Genomic DNA, 20,836 nt, shown 5'->3' with positions numbered 1-20,836 from the left:
AAAAAAACCCTACAAAAAGTAGTGGATACAGCCCAGTCCATCAGAGGTAAAGCCCTTCCTACCATTGAGAACATTTACAATGTCCAGAAAAGCAGCATCCATCATCAAGGACCTGAAACCATCCAGGGCATGCTCCCTTCTCACTGCTGCCATCAGAAAGGAGGTACCAGAGCCTCAAGTCCCACACCACCAGATTCAGGAACAGTTATTACCCATCAACCATCAAGCTCTTGAACAGTGGGGATACATTCACTCACCCCAACACTGAACTAATACCATAACTTATGGACTCACTTTAAAGGACTCAAGTTCACAATATTAATTGCTTTTTTATTTTTCTTTTTTCTTTTCTTTTTGCATTTGGACAGTTTGTCATTTTTTGTACATTGGTTGTCTCTGTTGTGTGTGGGTTTTCATTGATTCTATTGTGTTTCTTTGTATTTACTATGGATACCCACAATAAAATGAATCTCAGGGTCATACATGGTGACATATATGTAGTTTGAACTTTTGAACTTAAATCCCAAGAATTGTATTTTAATTCTTTTCTGAAAACAAAGGCAGTATGGTACAGTAGAAGTTTTATTATATTTTTAATTGGGTAGATGAACCATATTGATAGAATGCTAAAAGAGAACAATCACTACATGGAGACAAGAGACAGCAGCTGCTGGAATCTACAGCAACCATCTGTGGGTTGAATAAAGTAGTGCAGGGTTTTGACCTGAAATGGTCACAATTGCTTTCCCTCCCCTACAGATGCTGCTTAATTCACTGAGTTCTTAAGCAGAACGTTGGTTGTTAAAACAACGTTTGTTGACTAAAACTACAAAGGATTGTGTATTCAATTACTGATCAAAATAATCCTGAAGTCAAGTTATTACAAATAAAACAAAGTTCTTAAGAGTGCAGATGCTGTGAAGTAAGATTTAGGCACTCATTGGAACGATAGAGAATTTCATAAACTTGTTGCAGAATGTTAAAAACTGTTAAGAAAATTATTACCTATTTGACATAATCAAATGAATGCACATAAATATGCTGAAGTCAGCATTTTGTAGTGTAAAATTCATTATGATTGTTCATAGAGCAATAAATTCAGTCCAAAAGTAAGGGAATGGTTGGTTGCAGTGTTCTGAAAATTCCTACAAACATGACAGCCAGATCCTTCCATAGAAACACCAGCACTTTCACTCAGCAGATCCACACCCATTTCCCATCTGATTCTGATGTTGTTAGAGGAACAGAATGGTCATCTGTAGAATTAATGGATTTAGGGTGGAAAATCTACGAACATTTTCAACAAGCTCATTCTCATGAATGGATCATTTACTTATCCACTTCATTTTAGTTAACTGAACTAATTTTTTTTTAAAAAGTAAATTTCTTTTAAACAAATTTTTAGATATGTTCAAATTTTAATCATTTTTGCATGGTTATGAACATTGCAGACACTTGTATATTCAATCTCTTGAGTTTTGACAGCCAGGATGTCTGGGGGCACAGTTTAACCAGCTGTCTAAACAACAACTGGATGGAGTTTCAATCTGAAAGGTCATGTACCAACTGTGTCAAATATCAGCAGAAAATGAACATCTGCAGATTTAACAGCTCTTAAGCTGAAAAGTATACCAAATAAATCTGTGTCTCATCAAGCAGGTCTTAGATGACAGAGAGCGGAAATTTGCAGCCCTGGATCCGTTCTGGGCAGGAGCAGATTCAGAAGACAGACACCCAATGAGTATAGTTTACCTGTTGCAGCAGAAAATCAGTCATTCTGAATGCCAGCTTCCATTTTCTTGAATACCCACCATTATTCAATCTACTGGTAGCACTTTTTAAAAATACTCATTGAAAATTATTTGCACATTATTAAATATGAAAGGTTTAACAATAATAATGAACTGAGATTATGACAATTATGACTTTAAATTAAACACGTTTATGCTTGTTTGTTATTTATTTGCTCTCAGTGGAGAGTTTGGATACATTTGAGAAATGAGACTAGACTGAGCTAAAGTATCCTCTGATTCCAAGAAGCCAACCAACACTCAAACATCTATGGGCATTGTTACCAGCTGGGAATAGAAAATAAATTGAGCTGAAGGTAAAAATTTGAACCTTTGATCATTCAAACATAGGCATTTTATTTTCTCCAGGTAACAATGAAAATAATTTATAATCATCTTACCTCAATTGCATCCTTCAGGGAACCAGCTAAAAGGAAAAAAGCTGCAGCTTGTTCAAATCGTTGTTTACCTAGTAATGCAAAAGCATTCTTCAAAGCAGCCTTCCTCCACCTATCATCACTGAAATTTTTCCCAAAAAACTCAGTCATTTTCCTGTCTTGAAGGGACCTGCATATTAAGAAAAAACTATGTTTCCATTCAAACCACTTAAATGGATATTTTTCCTTAAGTGTGTACCAAAGGATCCAGGCTACTAGTAATAATCAGCCCTTTTCAGAAATCAATGCAGTCATTAAATGCCACTTTCCCAATACATTTAACCTGAAGAGTAAACATTCAGCAGAATGACACAAGGGCATTAATAACTTTAAAATTACTCTTAAAGATGCTGTTATTAGTTTCATTTTTAAACAGCTTCACCAATCCCACCCAATCTGCTTGCAAGAATCCTAAGTGCACTAACTTGAATCGATACAAAATGTGTATCAGAAGAAACTATACAGTGACAAACAATAGTTACTTTTAACAATGACAAATTCAAACTAGCATGAGGTTTGATAGGGAGAAGATACAGATGTCATAATGAGCAAAATATTATAGTTTGTCAAACCTGAATAGACCCCAAAGCACAGCCTTTTTCTTCATTGCAAGATAAAATATAGCGGCATCTAAAGGATCATTATTTCTTTGGAATGCAGCTTTGGCAACCTAGATTTATTGAGAAAAAAATTCCCCATTAGTGCATTTAAAAATATGAAAACTCACCTTTATCTTGAAAAAATAATTCAAACCTTTAATGACAATAAAATTAATGAATTATTACTGCCCAACACAGTAAGATTTTTACCACAATTATTAAATTATTGGTCATTTTTATTCCAGACTTTTCAACCCAGTCTTTTCTTTTTATCTCAAGCTGTGAACTCAGTGAAATATCCACTTTCAATTTCCTAAATAATTGTGCAAAATGTAACTAGATAATTTTGAACCTTTTTCACAAAGAAAACAATTCTATTTTACTTACTAATCAAAGATGGGAAAAGCAGCACTGCGTGTATTCACCAAAAGAAAAGTTTCTCTCCAGAAAAAGATCTGAAGATTATCCACAAAATTTCTGTTAAATGGAATTGTACTATAGCTGATGTAGTTGAAGGAAACTGACATTCAAAACAGGCTTCAAACTTCTGAGAGACCAGCCTTTTGTTTTATGGGAAAACTTTTCATCAGATTTAATCTAACAATAAAAATTCCTGGAGTGAGTACTGGAGATGGAATGACTTTTAGGTGAGTTTGCTTTCTCAGCTCTAAAGAGAAAGTCAAGTTAGGGATATTGAGAAGGCACTGATGTCTAATAATTACAAAGTGTATTTGACACTAAAAGGAGAAAATTATACAAACTAGAATTGCACAGCATGTCAAACCAGATATTACAATCCCTCAGACAGATGTTCTTATGGGTGATCTGAACATTATCATAAAGAATATGGAACAATTTACATGCGAATATGAGAGCTTCAATTCATTGTCATTAATGTTTTCGCGTGCAGAAAGCACGCGAGGAGACAAAGAGCACATGAGGAGTGCAGAAATAAGTTGTGCCAAATGGTTTAGGCCCTCTGGTTTTCTTCACTAACTACTCAATTCAGCCAGTGGATTAGGATAGCACTCAACACACAATCGCCACAATGACTTGTACCTTCAAGCACTCATCCTGTCCCTTTCTCATTCTCTCTTCTGGTTCCAACTCCTTCAGACCCGAATGCCCTCAACCCATCTCCATATCCAAGCTCACCTCCTCTCCCGTGCCTTCTCATCTAGTTCACCTCCCTCTCCTCATCCCAGCTCCATCCATCCCATGATCCCCTGTTCCCAACTATGCCCATCATACATCCCACTCCTACTTTTCACTCTACTCCCATCCTTCCCTGCCATCCATTACATTTCTATTTCCTCATTCTCAGACACATCTTCTACTTCAACCCTTACCCTACTTCCATTTTTGCCTTCATTCCTCGCTCTAATACCACTACCAACATCCTTTCCCAAATATATTTCCACAATTCACCCACCCTCCACATGCCAACTCTGACACCCCAGACCAATCTATCCTTTGCCCATTGTCTCCCCTCATCCAATTCCTCCTTCATGGACCACCACAGTCTTCCTCTACAGGCGTCCCCCGCTTTTCAAATGTTCGCTTTACGAAACCTCGCTGTTACGAAAGACCTACATTAGTTAACTGTTTTCGCTAACAGCAAGTGTTTTCACTGTTACTGTTAGAGTGGATTTCTTTTTTGGGTAGATGATTTGTTAACACTTAAATGACTTTGGCCACCAGACTTCTATTTTAACTGTTTGACAAAGTACTGTGGATTGAGTCCACCACAATAGGCTTCCTAAAAGGTGTAAATACCAGATGCTTCTGGTGCCTGATCCTGTAGTTTCAAAGGCAGTCTTATCTATACATTATAAATATTAATTGTCTTCTATGTTAGCACGTAAAATGCCAAATAAATGTATTGTGGATTGAACTAAAGGCTGTAAAAACCAACACAGACACGTTGGCGTCAGAAGGAAAGGATGAAATCCAAAGGTGTGATGTTTGTATGTAACTTCAAAAGGAAGCATTGTCTGTAACTTTTTAAGTAGCCATTGCCTTTGTGTTTAGCATATAAATATCGAGCCCACATTTTATCTAGCAGACCTTTCTGCGGAAAGCGTCTCCATCTGTTAAGATGCCTGCTGTACCTTGTTGTGTCGAATAAAGAAGCTGCTTTGTATCTACCAGTGATTCTGTCTCTCCGGTAATTTCATCCACGCTACAACAGTTACGAAAAAAGGCAGCGTGCGATAAAAAGGCAGCGCACACCCCGAACTGCCAAAGCTCCTCCCCCAGAACTGCATTCTAGCCGGCATTGCTTAAACACGTGCCTGTAAGCATCTGCGCTTTATGTCGATTTATTTTGTGCATCCGTTAGCAAGGTGAGTCCTAAGGTATCGGAAAAGCCGAAAAGAGCTCGTAAGGGTGTTACACTTAGCATAAAACTAGACATAATTAAGCATTTTGATCGTGGTGAACGAAGTAAGGACCAAGTGAGTTTGGCTTGTGGAAGTTGACGAAGATGATGTTGAAGAGGCTTTGGCATCCCATGACCAAGAACTGATAGATGAAGAGCTGACGCAAATGGAAGCAGAAAGGATAACAACCGAAACCAAATGTAGTAGCGAATGGACCGAAAGTGAAATCGTCCAGAAACTGAACGTGAAGCAAATGCGTGAGATTTTCGCTGCAATGATTGCAGAAAAGTACAACTTTAATTTTGAAAGGGTACATACGTTTAGGGCATATTTGTAGGATGGTTTGAGTGCTTACAAAGAACTGTATGATAGAAAAATGCGCGAGGGTAAGCAGTCAAGCATACTGTCGTTTTTCAAGCCTTCCACATCAGCCACAGCAGATGACGAACCTCGACCTTCGACATCGAGGCAGGCAGAGATAGAAGAAGATGACCTGCCTGCCCTGATGGAAACAGACGACGATTAGATGACACCCCAGTGGTCCCAACCTCCGGGTCGCGAAGCATGCAGTGGTGCAGCGGTAGCCGGGACGTACCCAGCACATCTTTAAGAAAAAAAGCTGAAATAAACGAGCTAATTAATTAGGTGCCGCCTGGCACACAAATGTCGGCCCAGATCAGAGGCGATTGCCGATTCGGAAAGCACGATTTGCCCTGGGACAAAGCATGTTTCATAGCTTACCATGGGGAGACAGTCAAGAGAGGCCTTACACAAATTCAGCCATCCCCATCACCAATGATTCAGACAGCACTGGAACAAGAGCTCCTTCTGTAAATATCCATCTTTGCCAGTGGATTGTCTACAGTCTCCAGAGAGATCATGTAAGCCTCCACAAAGATATCATTGCTGTATGGAAAATTATGCCCAATGGTCTGATTGCAAGCATCAAAAGCCAGTTTGGGTTTTTGCAAATTAAATTACAGGTGGATTATCTGCTAATTATGAAGTGCACCTTATGCAGCAGATCAGATCTCCTATTCTTTGCAGCAAGCCAAGAAGCCATGAAACATATATATGATGTGCACACCCAGGCCAGAGACAAACATCACACACACATCTTGCAGGAAGATAACTGGTTAATGACTATCATCCAGCATTATCACGGTCCAGTAGCAGAATTTGTGTGACAGACAGACCAACCGAAATGCTAGGCAATATTTGGATCAAATATGACAGCAAACTGGAAGGGGACCCAGAAAAGCTACAGAAGTACCCTCTGTTGATGAAGCCAGCGTCCCAGCAGATGAACCAATGGACGCTTCATCAAGAGAAGGAGAGATTTTCTGCTCAATGCACTCAACATCAGCTAACCAGGATGGCAGAGAGAGAGAAGTTGCCCCCTGTGGAGGTCTACAAAAGTGCACCAACCACTTAACCAGTACCAAGTTGGATAGACTTGCATCATTTTTCTCAGTATACCTCATTTACTCCCTTCAATTGTGGTTCCCATCTATAGGGGCGGGGGGAGTGATGTACCACATCTGATCCATTGCGCGAATGTGGCAGGTGCGCAAACAACTGTTTGATAGCATGGTGAATCGACTGGGCGTTGTGCACGAGGTATGGCATGACTCAGTAAAAACGTTTATTCGTACTACTCCATTGTCGTTCTTGCTCCACACAAAGATAACATTCACAACTGCCTTCACTTTATCCATGATATTCCTTTCCTCCTGCCACCTCTTCCTTGTTTCCCACTCTCATTCCCCGACTGCTTCCTCCTCTCCCACCTTTATTTCTTATGACTTTCTCCACTTGCTCTTCTCTACATTGCACCCATTTCCCTCCTTTCCTCTTTTCCAACATTTTCGTTCTTAACAATCCAATGAAAATGATCATTATGATTTAACATTGTGATTTAAATGGCAAGACTCCCCCAAAAGGAATTAGTCATAGTAATTTAATTTTTCTAATTTGAAGTAGCTTATAAATGTTAAACATGAAAAAATTCTGCAGATGCTGGAAATCCAAAGCAACACACACACACATACAAAATGCTGGAGGAACTCATCAGGTCAGGTTACATCTACGGAAATGAATAAACAGACGACGTTTCAGGCTGACACCCTTCTTCAAGACTGCAAAGAAAGAGGGAAGATGCCAGAATAAAAACTTGGGGAGAGGGGAAGGGGGACAGCTAAAAGGTGATAGGTAAAGCCAGGTGGGTAAGAAATATAAAGACCTGGAGAGGAAAAATCTGATAGGAGAGGAGAATGGACCATAGGAGAAAGGGAAGGAGAGGACCCAGGGGGAGGAAATTGGCAGTTGAGTAGTAGTAAGAGGCCAGAGTGGAGAATGGAAGAAGAGAGTTGAGAGAGAGATTTTTTTTAAACCAGAAGGCGAAATTGATATTCATGCTATCAGGATGGAGGCTCCCCAGACGGAATATAAGGTGTTGCTCCTCCACCCTGAGGGTGGCCTCTTGTGGCACAACAGGTGGCCAAGGACTGACATGTCAGAGTTGGAATCGGAATTAAAATGTTTGGCCACCGGGGAGTACTGCTTTTGGCGAATGAAGCGGAGGTGTTCAAAGAAGCAGTCCCCCAATTTACAACGAGTCTCACTATTGTAGAAGGCAAATTGGGAGCACCAGACACAATAAACAACCCCAGCAGATTCGAAGGTGAAGTGTTTCTTCACCTAGAATGGAAGTTTGGGGCACTGAATGGAGGTGTGGGAGGAGGTGAATGGACGGGTGTGGCATTTTGGTTGCTTGCAGGGATAAATGCAGGGAGGGAGATTAGTGGGGAGAGACGAATGGACAAGGAAACCACAAAGGGACCAATCCCTGCAAAAAGTGTGGGGGGGTGGTGAGGCAAAGATGTTAGGTGGAAGGATCCCTTGGGAGATGGCTGAAGTTGTGGAGAATGATGTACTGGATGTGGAGGCTCGCAGGGTAGTAGATAAGATCAACTCTGGGTGTTCAAGTGGTGGGAAGATAGGGGTGAGTGCCTTTGTCGAAGAAATGGAGCAGATGCAGGTGGACAGCATCAATGGTGTCCCTGTTCTTAGGAGGAGGACATCTTTGATGCCCTGGAAAGGAAAACTGCATTCTGGGAACAGATGCGGAGGAGACAAAAGAACAAGAAAAGGGAATAGCATTTTTACGGGACACAGGGTATAATGAAGATAAATGTGGGCTATTGACTGTCAACAATTTGTCTCCAGAGATGGAGACGGAGAGATCAAGAGAGGGGAGGGAGGTGTCAGAAATAGACCAAGTGAATTTAAGGGCAGGGTGGAAGTTGGGGGGAAAGTTGATAAAATTGATGAGCTCAGCATGGGTGCATGAAACAGCGCCAATGAAGTCATCAATGTAGCAGATGAAGAGTTGTGGAGCTTACAAGTGTTGCTGGCCAACATGAAAACTCAGAGTAAGTCAATGATAAATATTCCAGTTGCACTATCATACAGCTAAGGTTATTATACTCTGTTTATTAATAAACATTCCAAAGTAAAACATTGAGTGTTACCTTTTCCATACACCTACGAAGAATGACTGTGCTACGAACCCACCACCCTACTCCCATGGATCTAAGCTCTGACCAATGGGGATCTCCTCTTTGCATTGCAGGAATCATGTTTAGCAGCTCCTCCTCTGCTTCTGAATGAAAGGCCCAGGCAAAATGACAGGTAGACAAACCTATAATAAACAATTATATCCATTTAAACATGATGCCCTACATAAATTTAAAAGGTATGACAACATAATGATAAACACAAGAAAGTCTGTAAATGCTGGAAATCCAAAGCAACAGTACAGTACTGTACAAGCAACTAACTACTGGGTTGATATTCCAGCTGAAAAATTAATCGATCATCGTACTTAGAGAATTTTGAAAAAGATTAAATATTATTGGAGTAAAACCAACTTGAGGGAAGGATATTTGCCATACTTACTCACTTTCAGATGCCTGGAACTCCATACTCATATGGTTGTTTTTTTTAAAATCATCTTGGGAATAACTCTACAAACACCTCCATTCTTAGTGAAGGAGGAGCCAAGCACAGACACAAAAGACAAGACTGAGCTCTCTTCAGACAGAAGTGCTGACTGTTGATTCATCCTGCCTTTCACAGAAGTCTGTTTTTCATGAATTGGACTCTTCTGACAGCCTTGGATACGATAAAGGTAATGGGGTCCAAAAAGATTCTAGCTGAAGAACCACGCTCTAGAAATAACTCTTCTTTTTCAGGCCACCTATACCACTTCAATCATAACACTGGCTTCTACTTGACAAAAGGAAATCTGGTCCATCGTTACGTCAGTAGTGAAGCAATAATGCTAACCATTGATGTACAAAGATCTTCTAGCTTCCTCTTTACTGATACAGGGTAGTGCAAAGCATTAGTTCAAAGGAATCAATGCAACCCAACCGCTCTGGCATCAAGTTTACTAAACAACAAATTACACTGAGAATTCTCACATACAGCATAATGAGGAATTTAAAAAATCTTAATTTTTTAAAAACATTATAATAAATGTTAAATTTGAAAATTTGCTCACCATTAAGAAGCAATCCATTAAATTTTGTATTGACTGTACTAAGAACTGTCAACACAGATGTATGCACACAAATATGCATACCCATGCAATTTTTTTTTGAAAACAGCCAGGTAGTTTGCCAAGAATAAAGAAGACATTGTGTTCAATGAAACAGGAGCTGCTCATATATAGAAATGTCACTGCAAATATACCTCCAATTTCCCACTGTCCTGCCTTGGAAAAACAACAAACTTCTTTGCTGTATGTTCTAAAACTTCGAACTCCTTGCGCAAAACAAATAACGTGAGTACTTTCACAAAATTAACTGCATTTTTGAAGAAGGCCAGATCCCATAAAAAGGAAATTTAAACTTTTGAAATAATCTAAAAGAGATTTGGAGGGCACTGCACTATGGAAGTACAAGTAAATACCTTAAACTCGTATCAATTTCAGTGTGGCATTTCTATAATTATCATGGACAAGGTTGCAAATAACACAGCCCAGAGACATGTCTAAACCAATCATGACAACTTTAGGATTCTTGTATTAAAGAATACATGTATAAAAATCCTTAATTTGCTGTCAGTTTCATAATGGCAGTAAACACCGATAGCTTTGCTGTCACTGTTGCTGTATTTAACCATTTTCAAATAAGATTTTTGAAAATCCATTTATTCTTCATGGAAGAAAGTCTATTCATCACAAAAGCAATCAGGGTACAAATTCATATAAAATACCAAAACAAAAAACAGCTAAAGGTAGCAATAGCTTTCCATATGTTAAAGCATCAGTTATACAGAATTCATGCCTCTGATTACCCCTTTAACTGGAATGCATTGGATTTACCTTGTCGAAGAAGTTGTGCTCGATAAACAGGAGGTAGTGATGTCAATAGAAATGTATGTAGCCTCATGGCTAAAAGAAATCTTAATCCACATTCATCAAGTGTCTCACCACCTACAAAATATAAGTAATGCATTTTCTTTACATTTTGATCATTTTAATTTTCAAGAACTGAAATGTTGCTGGAATTTACAAAATGATAACCACTAACAGTAATCCTGACAATAAAATCTACTGTACTGTCAAGTTCAAGGAAGTCCTGACTGATGCTGTTCAAGGAAGGAAATCTGTCAATTACTTCTTGCAGCCTACTGGTAACTACAAATCCACGTAGGTGACTTCAACCACTCTTTGAATTGGCAGAGCAAGCCATTGATTATTGGGCAAGTGTAGATGGACAATCCGAGGGGTGATTGATAGGTTTGTGGCCTAAGGTAGAAGGAGTCAATTTTAGAAAACCTAGCATTTATTTTTCAACATAGTCCCCTCCTACATTTACACATTTAGTCCAGCGGTTGTGGAAGCATACAGATCCTTTCTTTGTAGGATTCAGCGTCCAGAAAGTGGTCCATGGCAGGGGTGATTGATAAGTTTGTGACCTAAGGTAGAAGGAGATGAGTTATTAACTTCAAACTTTCTGCACAATCACTCAAAGAGTTGAACTGCATGTGTATGTAACGAGAGCTATACAGTGGCATACAAAAGTTTGGGCACCCCAGTCAAAATTTCTGTTACTGTGAATAGCTAAGCGAGTAAAAAATGAACTGATTTCCAAAAGGCATAAAGTTAAAGATGACATATTTCTTTAATATTTTAAGCAAGAAAGCTTTTTTATTTCCATCTTTTACAGTTTCAAAATAACAAAAAAGGAAAATGGCCCGAAGCATTGGGCACCCTGCATGGCAGTACTTAGTAACATCCCCTTTGGCGAGTATCACAGCTTGTAAACACTTTCTGTAGCCAGCTAAGAGTCTTTCAATTCTTGTTTGGGGGATTTTCACCCATTCTTCCTTGCAAAAGGCTTCCAGTTCTGTGAGATTCTTGGGCCGTCTTGCATGCACTGCTCTTTTGAGGTCAATCCACAGATTCTGGATGATGTTTAGGTCAGGGGTCTGTGAGGGCCATGGCAAAACTCTCCAACTGTTACGCACGGGGGTGGATCGATCATGCTTTGGGCTTGTGTTGCAGCCAGTGGCACGGGGAACATTTAATTAAATACCAGCAAATTCTGGAAGCAGACATCACACCGTCTGTAAAAAAGCTGAAGATGAAAAGAAGATGGCTTCTACAACAGGATAATGATCCTAAGCACACCTCAAAATCCACAATGGACTACCTCAAGAGGCGCATGCTGAAGGTTTTGCCATGGCCCTCACAGTCCCCTGACCTAAACATCATCGAGAATCTATGGATAGACCTCAAAAGAGCAGTGAATCTCACAGAACTAGAAGCCTTTTGCAAGGAAGAATGGGTGAAAATCACTCAAACAAGAATTGAAAGACTCTTAGCTGGCTACAGAAAGCATTTACAAGCTGTGATACTTGCCAAAGGGGGTGTTACTAACTACTGACTATGCAGGGTGCCCAAACTTTTGCTTCAGGCCCTTTTCCTTTTTTATTATTTTGAAACTGTAAAAGATGGAAATAAAAAAGTTTTCTTGCTTAAAACATTAAAGAAATATGTCATCTTTAACTTTATGCCTTTTGGAAATCAGTTCATCTTTTACTCGCTTAGCTAGTCACAGTAACAGAAATTTTGACTGGGGTGCCCAAACTTTTGCATGCCACTGTATAACTTTAACTGTGGAATGATTGTTGGTGGCAGATGGGGTGGTTTGAGTGTCTCAGAAATTTCTGATCTCCTGGGATTTTCACACACAACAGTTTCTCGACTTTACAGAGAATGGTGCGAAAAGCAAAAAAAAAATCCAGTAACTGGCAGTTCTGTGGGTGAAAAAGCTTTGTTAATGAGAGGTCAGAGGAGGATGGCCAGGCTGTCAGGAAAACAACAGTAACTCAAGTAACCACGTGTATAACAGTGGTGTGCAGAAAAGCATCTCTGAACTCACAACACCTTGAACCTTGAAGTGGATGGGCTACAGGAGCAGATCACACCAGGGTCCACACCTGTGCCTAAAAGTGGCTACTGAGCATATATAGTGGCAACTTGCAAGTGGTGGCCAACATAATGGATCTCAATGTTCAATTAACTGACCAGCAGTTACTAGAATAATTGCTATGTAAGAACTTCAGTACCGAAGTTTCAGATTGTTAGATGCCTAGCTCAATAAAGGTTCTCATTAACTACCAAATCACCAAACATTCAATGCAACGATTAAGCCAGTTCTCGATTCCATTCATGAGCACCCACCTTCCACGAACTCTCTCAGTCCTATTAGCACTGAAAGCTGCAAGAGAACTCCTAAATCTCTCCTGCTGCCTGTGAGTTACTAAACTGTCACACAATCAGCGTATTGTCTGGTAATTACAGATGTATTACATTTTAAGACCCAAATTGAATCAATCTTACTTTATAATTAATATCTTAAAACTTATAGCAATAATGTATTACATTAAATAAGCAATTTTATTCCTTTTTATTTTCAGCAATGAATTATGTGTACTGTAGTTTCTCAGACATCCATCAATGAGATGATGGCTGCTCTCAGATACAATTCCATCCATTTGCTCATTTTGTATTCCTGCTTCCATCTAATTAAAGAATGGCATAATACCTAAAATTCTAATCAAGTCAACCTATATTTACTAAAAGGTCCAATGGACTCTCTTAACTCAACCCACTAATAACAAGAACCTCATTTATTCATTATTCCTTTCCAGTGTCTAATAAATGGTTTAACAGAAACAGCATCAGCAAGTATTTAAATTTAATGAATACAAGTTGCATGCAAAAGCATGTTTGAAATAATATTAGCCTTAAATCAAATGCTTGTATTGGCATAACAACACTGATTTGATGTGCTTGAATTGCTTTAAATATTCAGAACAATCCAAAAATGCAATGTCACAAGGTAATTTTTTCAAAATGTAAGATAATGGCATTATCGGAATAGAAAATTCAGAGGTTAAATAAGATAGTTAATATAGAGAACTGTAAGTAACTATAATTTTCCTTTTGATTTATCAATATTTTAAATCTTTTCCCATCAATGTGATATTGCCAAGGCACATATGATATCCCACGTGACAGGCATGATTGCTCCATTTCAGATTAGCTATCGTTATATTCCTTGGGAAAATAATGACTCTACCATACAAATTATGTTGCACCACAATTCGGTCAACGTAATACCCTTTTAATACACTGATTTTCTGCACGTTCTAAAGGAAATGTATGGGTTGCAGTCTTGGTCCAAAAAGGAATAGCAACACATTAAAAAATTACAATGCATTCATTAAAATGCCTGCCTGACAAATAAAGCAAATTCTAAAAGAGAAGCATACATATCTTCCTCAAAATTGTCCAACTTGTCTTTAAAGTGATCCACAGAGATAGTTCAATAAACAAAATGAATTCCAGATCCTATTTTTCACAATGGTTTTAAATTTAAACAAAGCTGCAAATTTACCTTGGGTTCTCTCTCTGCTTTCTCCTATGTCAGTGCTGATAGTGGCCACAGTGTCTGCTAATGCCATCAAAAACATCTGTTCCATACTGGTAAGACCAGGCAGACTGGAATGAAGCAAATGGCTAGATAGCACTCGAGCATGCTCAGGACCAAAGTAGGTAAGACTGTACTGGGAGAGGTCAATAATCTTTAGCTTATTGCCTTCATCATCATCAAAACTATTAAGATCATCTGCACCAATATTCGACGTTGCAAAAAGTTCATCATAGTTGTTTCCTGTTGAAACCCTTTCATTTTTCTTGGCAAAATTTGCATGTTTGCTTGGCTTTTCAAAGGTAGTATGAGAAATATCTTCATCAGCAGCTAAAAGTGCGCATAAAGGAAGAGGAGGTATAGAGTCTATTTCTGTGTAGTCAGGATTTGCACCCTTATTTGAGGTCAAGGGATCTCTTGCTGTGCTGCCACTTGCACTAATTGTCAAAGATCTCAGTCGCCGTTCATGGCTGGTTTCAGTATCGCTAACAGTGATTACTTCTCCTGCAATGCATTTTACTAAATGAGACAATATGGCTTTGGCCCGTCTAATTTTACCCAAGTCCATTAACTCCAAAAGCTGCAAGGGATGATACTGTGGCAGAGTGGGAGATAAGTCATGAGATGCTTCAAAAAGGCCAGAGTCCTCCATCTCAATATTCCAAAGAAATGGAACCTTTTTTCCACCAAATTTCTGAGCTAGCCCTGTCATTGATCTTGCTAGGCTTTTCCTGTACAGGTTTGGGTTGGATCCATTAGTACTAGCACACTTCGCCAAACTAACCATTGAAGGAATGCTGGCACTTTCAGCTTCAGTTATCATTGAATCCATTTTGTCAGGAGGTTGCCATTGTGAATAAACATGCATTTCACAATCCATACCCACAACTAGGATGCCATCACGTACCCAAGACAGAGAAACTGGCAGTGACAATGATCCATCAACTGAAGAAACTAGATCCAGACTTCTGAGAAGCACCCATCTGGATTGAGATACTTCTTTGGCACTATCCCATAGAGACAAAGAGAAAACTGCTGGTGCTTCTTTCTTTGTTTGATTTTGTATTATTCCAGACACTTGCCCATACATGAGAAGCTTAGATCCAATTCCTATTGTTAATATATGTGATCCGTCCTCCTTGGAAACCCAGTCTAGGTGAACCAAAGGTTTTGCATCAAAAGTCATTTGATAATCACTGGTCAAATTCAAACGACATTTGTTATAAAGGACCAGGTTACTATCTATGCTGATTCTTGGATCCAACAATGCACCTGTGTGACTAAAGTCATCCAAGTGGATTGTTTGTTCATGAATCCATTGAGAAGCTCCAGTTGATTCACATTCAAATATACCCACATGCATTGTGAAGTGCTTATTGGAATGCTCATAAACTGGCATTGTCTTCTTATAAGCCACTGCTAGCCGGCTTGTGTATGAACAGCTGACATCCACAGGCCTTCCTGGTACACTAACAGCACTGCTATTCTGAAGTTCTTCTTCGATCAGCAGAGGCCATTCTTCCCAAGAATAGATTAGCTCATTCTCCATTCCATTCCCAGCTGCAGAAGATGTCAGAGGAGCTGACACCCTACAACGCCAGAATCTAACTTTTCCATCAGTGCAGGAAGTTGCCAAAAGATATGGAGCAAGACATGCTGGATGAACTGATGATGAACTCAGGTGTCCTGCAACATGGAGAAAACATGAAAATTAGCGAAGAAAAATAAACACTGTTTTAGGTTTAGTAACATAAGACCACTCCAGGTTAGCCAGCTTTGGATATTTAAAATCTGATCAGAATACACCTCACAGAAATTATACTTTGCTTACCAATTTCCAATCACAGTTATAAATAAATCTGTGGGACAGTTTAAGTAGGGCAGAGCTTAGAGGATGATGATGCCTAACGGCGACTCCTTTGCTGGCATCTTTGGAAACAGCTCTATTTCTATCTTTAATATCTTTTTTTTCCTCTTCAGGGTTCTTTTGAAGACCTTGACCTGGAGTTATACGCTGTCTTTGGTTCTTTGCGGAAGTGGGACCCGCTCTCGGGGTCTCACAACTGGCCGTTTTTTGATATGCTAAGGACATGTCCGAAAAGACTAGTGCGCCTTCAGGGTGCTGGATTTTCGTGGCTGCTGGCTGTGTGCCCAGAGACGCTAGTTCTTTGGGCAGAGAGCTCGGAAAAAGTGATGCAACAGACTTTTAACACCATAAATTGGCAAGTTGTTTGTTACATCTCCCCTCTCACCGTGAAACGGGGATACCTCTTTTTTCCCTTATTAGGGAGATGGAGCCTGTGGTATGTCAAATTACCAGGTGAACGAGTAGTCTTTGGGGGTAGCCAATGCTATTTTGCTGGTGGGGGGGGGGTCATTGCTTTGCTGCTGCTTGTGCATGGGAGGGGGGAGCTGGGAGGGGACTTTGGGGTTCTAACATTTAACTGTCATTCATTCTTTGGAGCACTCCTGTTTTCGTGGATGTTTGCGAAGATAAAGAATTTCAGGATGCATATTGTCTACATTTCTCTGACATTAAGTGTACCTATTGAAATCTATTGAAGTATTTCAGCGTTAGATAATTAGTTAAATTGTACGGTCACAAGGAGACAATAGGATTTAAAAACAGTATGCGGATTGAGTTAACAAATACATTAACACTCATCCATACAAATCAACAAAGACCCAGATTTTAAACACATAACCCCATTTCCCACTCAATCCCATGTTATAATTCCTGTGGAAATGTACTCCACAGAATTTTTTCCTCACAGCATTACGATCAGTACTGCAGCTGTTGGTTCACTGGGGGAGGGGGGTGGCGGGGAAAGGGCTCTTAAAATCTGCTTCTCAGTTTCCAAAGCAAATCTCTTAAGGAGGCAGCAACTGTATTTGGAGGTACGGATCACCTTTCAGCCTTCAGTTTGAATGGATACATATCTAACTGGTATTCATTTAAAAGTGTGAGATAGTATAATGAAAGTACTTAGAACAAATAACAGAGGTCTTTTAGATTTACAATATGTACTTAAACCTGCTGGTCCTGTTTCAGATATCTTGTGGATAAATAAAATGGAAAACTCTTGGGAAATAAAACCTGACAGACTGTAAAATGAAATCACCATGCTAAAAGAAACGCCACATTATCTGTGTATGCATTGATGCAACTCTTCCCTTTTTAACTCCAGGGAATATTTTATTCAGCTTTGGAAAAATTTTCCCTTACTTAGGGTAAAACATGAATTTAATCAACAAAGATAAAATGTTACCAATTGCCTGAAATCTTTAATGGACTATTTAAATCTTATTTTTTCTTAGCTTTACTCATTTTATGGTTTCTCTGAATCTATGGGAAATAATTAAAAATGAAAAACAAAAGCCATATTTAAAATAAAATTTTGGAATGACATTTTCCCAAAAAAGCTTCATAACCAATCCTGTATTTTTGAAGTTATTGATGCAACGTGCCAATACAACTAATCTATACATAACAATATCATATAAAGCAATGTGACAACATCAAGATAGGGTGTTTTTAAGGTGTCTTCCAAGGGATGAATGTCAGTCATGAGATGATAATGCTCTTTCATTCTTTTTTGAAGGAAAGAAAGAATGTGGATATAATTTATAAAGGAAAAAGTACTGTAGGAAGTATGCATCTGGTAAGAGAGCCAAAGAGCCCATTTTGCTAATCCAGGTTCCTTTTCCGTACAGCAATTTGGTGGTATTCAGCTCTGTCTACCTTTGTTTCAGATGTACATGATATGAAACATATATAATGTAGTATTTGAGTATGCATATGTAAAATATATTTCCATAACAGTCAGGTAGCAAAATAAATAAATTTAAAGCACTATAATTTATTTTAACTGAGTACAAACTAACCTGCAGAGGGAGTGGCTCTGATAATTTCAACACCTTCTGGCAGAGATAATTCTTGGCTATAAACTCTAGTTGAGATGACAGCTAGTCGACTGGCACTCTGTAAATTTGCTTTACAAGCCTGGTATTTTTTGAAGAAAGGAGAATACAATTTTTCAGAAGAACACCCATTCTGTTCCTCTGGAGGTACCAAAGAATTCTCAGTGGAGTGATCTAAAACAAAATCAATTAGTTAAATTTAACTGGCATACTGTAAATATCATAACCAATTTACATACTTTGTTATGTTGTCAAGAAATGCTATTGTACATGTTATATCAGAAAAAGTTGTCCCACATAAAGAATTTTCATATAGTAATAAATTAGAGAATACATAGTCCATGGCATAAATGAATTGGTGCATGAAATACATTTTTGCCAATTACTTCTTTATATTCAAGACAGAGTCTACACATTGGACCATTTCTTATGGGAACCTCAGTTGTTCCATCATTCATACTAAAGCCATCCTTGGTTCTGCCCCAAGCCCTAGCTTCTGTCAAGTGCTGTCCCAAGGCAGAACCTTAGGAATGCATCTTGCTAGACTCCACTTGGGAGTCAGATGTCCAAGAAGATTTTATCTATGCATCCTTAATAGGTTAAGTATGGGAATGGAAGAGTATGAGCATCAGACCCAATCAATCAGCAATAAACAGTGGACAGCAAGGAAGACTATCATGGTTTTCAGTGGGATCTACACCAGGTGGAAAAATGGGCTGAAAAATGGCAGATGGAATTTAATGCAGACACGTGCGAGGACCAACCAGGGTAGGTCTTACACAGTGAGGTAGTGCGGTAGAACAAAGGCATCTGGGAATACAAGTCCAGTATTCATTGACAGTGGTGTCATAGGTTGATAGGGTCATAAAGAACACTTTTGGCACAATGGCCTTCATAAATCAAAGTATTGAGTACAGGAGATGGAATGTTATCTTGAAGTTGTATAAGGCATAGGTGAGGCCTAATTGGCAGTATTGTGTGCAGTTTCGGTCACCTACCTGCAGGAAAGAGTAAATAAGGTTGTAAGAGTACGGAGAAAATTTACAAGAATTTTGTGGGGTTTGGAAGATCTGTGTTATATGGAAAGATCACATAGATTAGGACTTCATTCCTTGGAACACAGAAGATTAAGGGGAGATTTGATAGAGATGTGCAAAATTATGAGGGGTATAGATAGATAGGGTAAATGCAAGCAGGCTTTTTCCATTGAAGTTGGGTGGGTCTACAACCAGAGGTCATGAATTAAGGATGAAAGGTGAAAAGTTTAAGGGGAACATAAGGGGAAACTTCTTCACTTAGGGGTCATTAGAGTGTGGAATGAGCTACCAGTGCAAGTGGTGCACTTGAGCTCAATTTCAATGTTTAAGAGAAGTTTGGATAGGTACATAGATGGTAGGGGTATGGAGGGCTATGGTCCCAGCGTAGGCTGATGTCTAGGCATACACTAGATGGACGAAAGGGCCCATTTCTGTCCTGTACATTTCTATGAATCTAAACATAATTTAGGTCACTGAAGTCTATGATGGCCAGATATTGGACAAAAATGTTTTTGTTCCTTTTACCAGCTCTTATCGTCAGTTAAAAAAAAATCTTGTTTTGAAAGTGAGGTTTGTACTTGTCTGTTCTCATCTGATATGCTGCCTGATCTGTTAGTTTGTTTTTCACAGCTTTTTAAGGATAAAGGATGGTTCTAGATCTTTTAAACATAATTTTCAAAGCTAAATTTATATATTAGTTTTCATGGTAGTGGTATTATTATTTAAAAATAAAACTACGATTACAAATGAAAGCAAGATACAACAAACAGATGGCATTTATCTTTTTAAATAAATTAGTTTCAGCAACAAGATAACTTGGGAATATAATTTTTCCGGTGTGTTGACCTCAAAGAACATAGTATCTTCATAGTTTTCTTGGCAGAAGTACCTATTTACAGGATACACCTGCAAACAATCTGATCCAAATTTTAGTTCTGTTTGACAATTAAGTATATTATTTTTAGATCTACATCCTGCAGTAATAGATTTAAAACTGTTGAAATGTGATATGGTTACAAAAGTGATCTTTAAAAGGTGACCAAAAATTAACACATTCCTTTGGAATCAATCAATGTCTGTTCAATACAGGCTTGACTAAGGTTTAAAATTACTAAAGCAGTTTACATTTAAAGCTTACTAGAAATTTCACATCAAATATTAGCACAATGGATGGACATAGGCCAACATTCAGTTCAATTATTTGTTCAATTCTGTTTGGATTTGATTGACTGTATTTCATGCAACTTCTACATTAAGCATAACTATAAACGGCACTTACCAATGGAGATTGGATCAGATTTCAGGTGTAAATGCCACATATGCAGCAATGAATGGCTGTTCTGCTTGTGTTCAATTACCACCAAGAAGAATTTTTCAGAAAATCCATTTTGTGGCTTTTCTGTAGGTTAACAGAAATTGATTATTTAGAGCATTGTACACACTGCCTAGACAAAAGAGCATTAACAGGAACTAGTGAAACAAATATTTCAATGGTGCAGTCAAAGCAATTAATTAAAAATTTGACAGAACACACCATTTGATTCAAATGCTTAAAATTCAAACTATTCAAAGAAGGGTTTTGGTTAAATTGCCAAAGAATTTGAATTGTACAAGGGAAATAATGAGATATTGTACTTATGCTTGAAAAGGACAAATTACA

The 20,836-nt window shown here is 38.6% G+C and overlaps 1 protein-coding gene across 6 annotated transcripts in view; it reads right to left on the bottom strand.

The window, feature by feature from the left end:
* The window catches only part of dmxl1 (Dmx-like 1), a 201,695-nt gene that overhangs the window by 88,831 nt on the left and 92,028 nt on the right, over positions 1–20,836 (bottom strand). For all 6 annotated transcript variants that reach the window (XM_063068695.1, XM_063068698.1, XM_063068696.1 and 3 more), the window contains 7 exons: positions 20,456–20,575; positions 18,104–18,313; positions 14,186–15,904; positions 10,600–10,710; positions 8,741–8,910; positions 2,800–2,897; positions 2,192–2,357 (listed from right to left, as the gene is read on the bottom strand). In XM_063068695.1, coding sequence (XP_062924765.1) covers positions 2,192–2,357; positions 2,800–2,897; positions 8,741–8,910; positions 10,600–10,710; positions 14,186–15,904; positions 18,104–18,313; positions 20,456–20,575 — 2,594 coding nt within the window. The remainder of the gene's footprint in view (positions 1–2,191; positions 2,358–2,799; positions 2,898–8,740; positions 8,911–10,599; positions 10,711–14,185; positions 15,905–18,103; positions 18,314–20,455; positions 20,576–20,836) is intronic.

The sequence above is a fragment of the Mobula hypostoma genome, chromosome 16, assembly GCF_963921235.1.
Source record: "Mobula hypostoma chromosome 16, sMobHyp1.1, whole genome shotgun sequence".
NCBI lineage: Eukaryota > Metazoa > Chordata > Chondrichthyes > Myliobatiformes > Myliobatidae > Mobula > Mobula hypostoma.
This window is presented reverse-complemented; position numbering and strand designations above follow the sequence as displayed.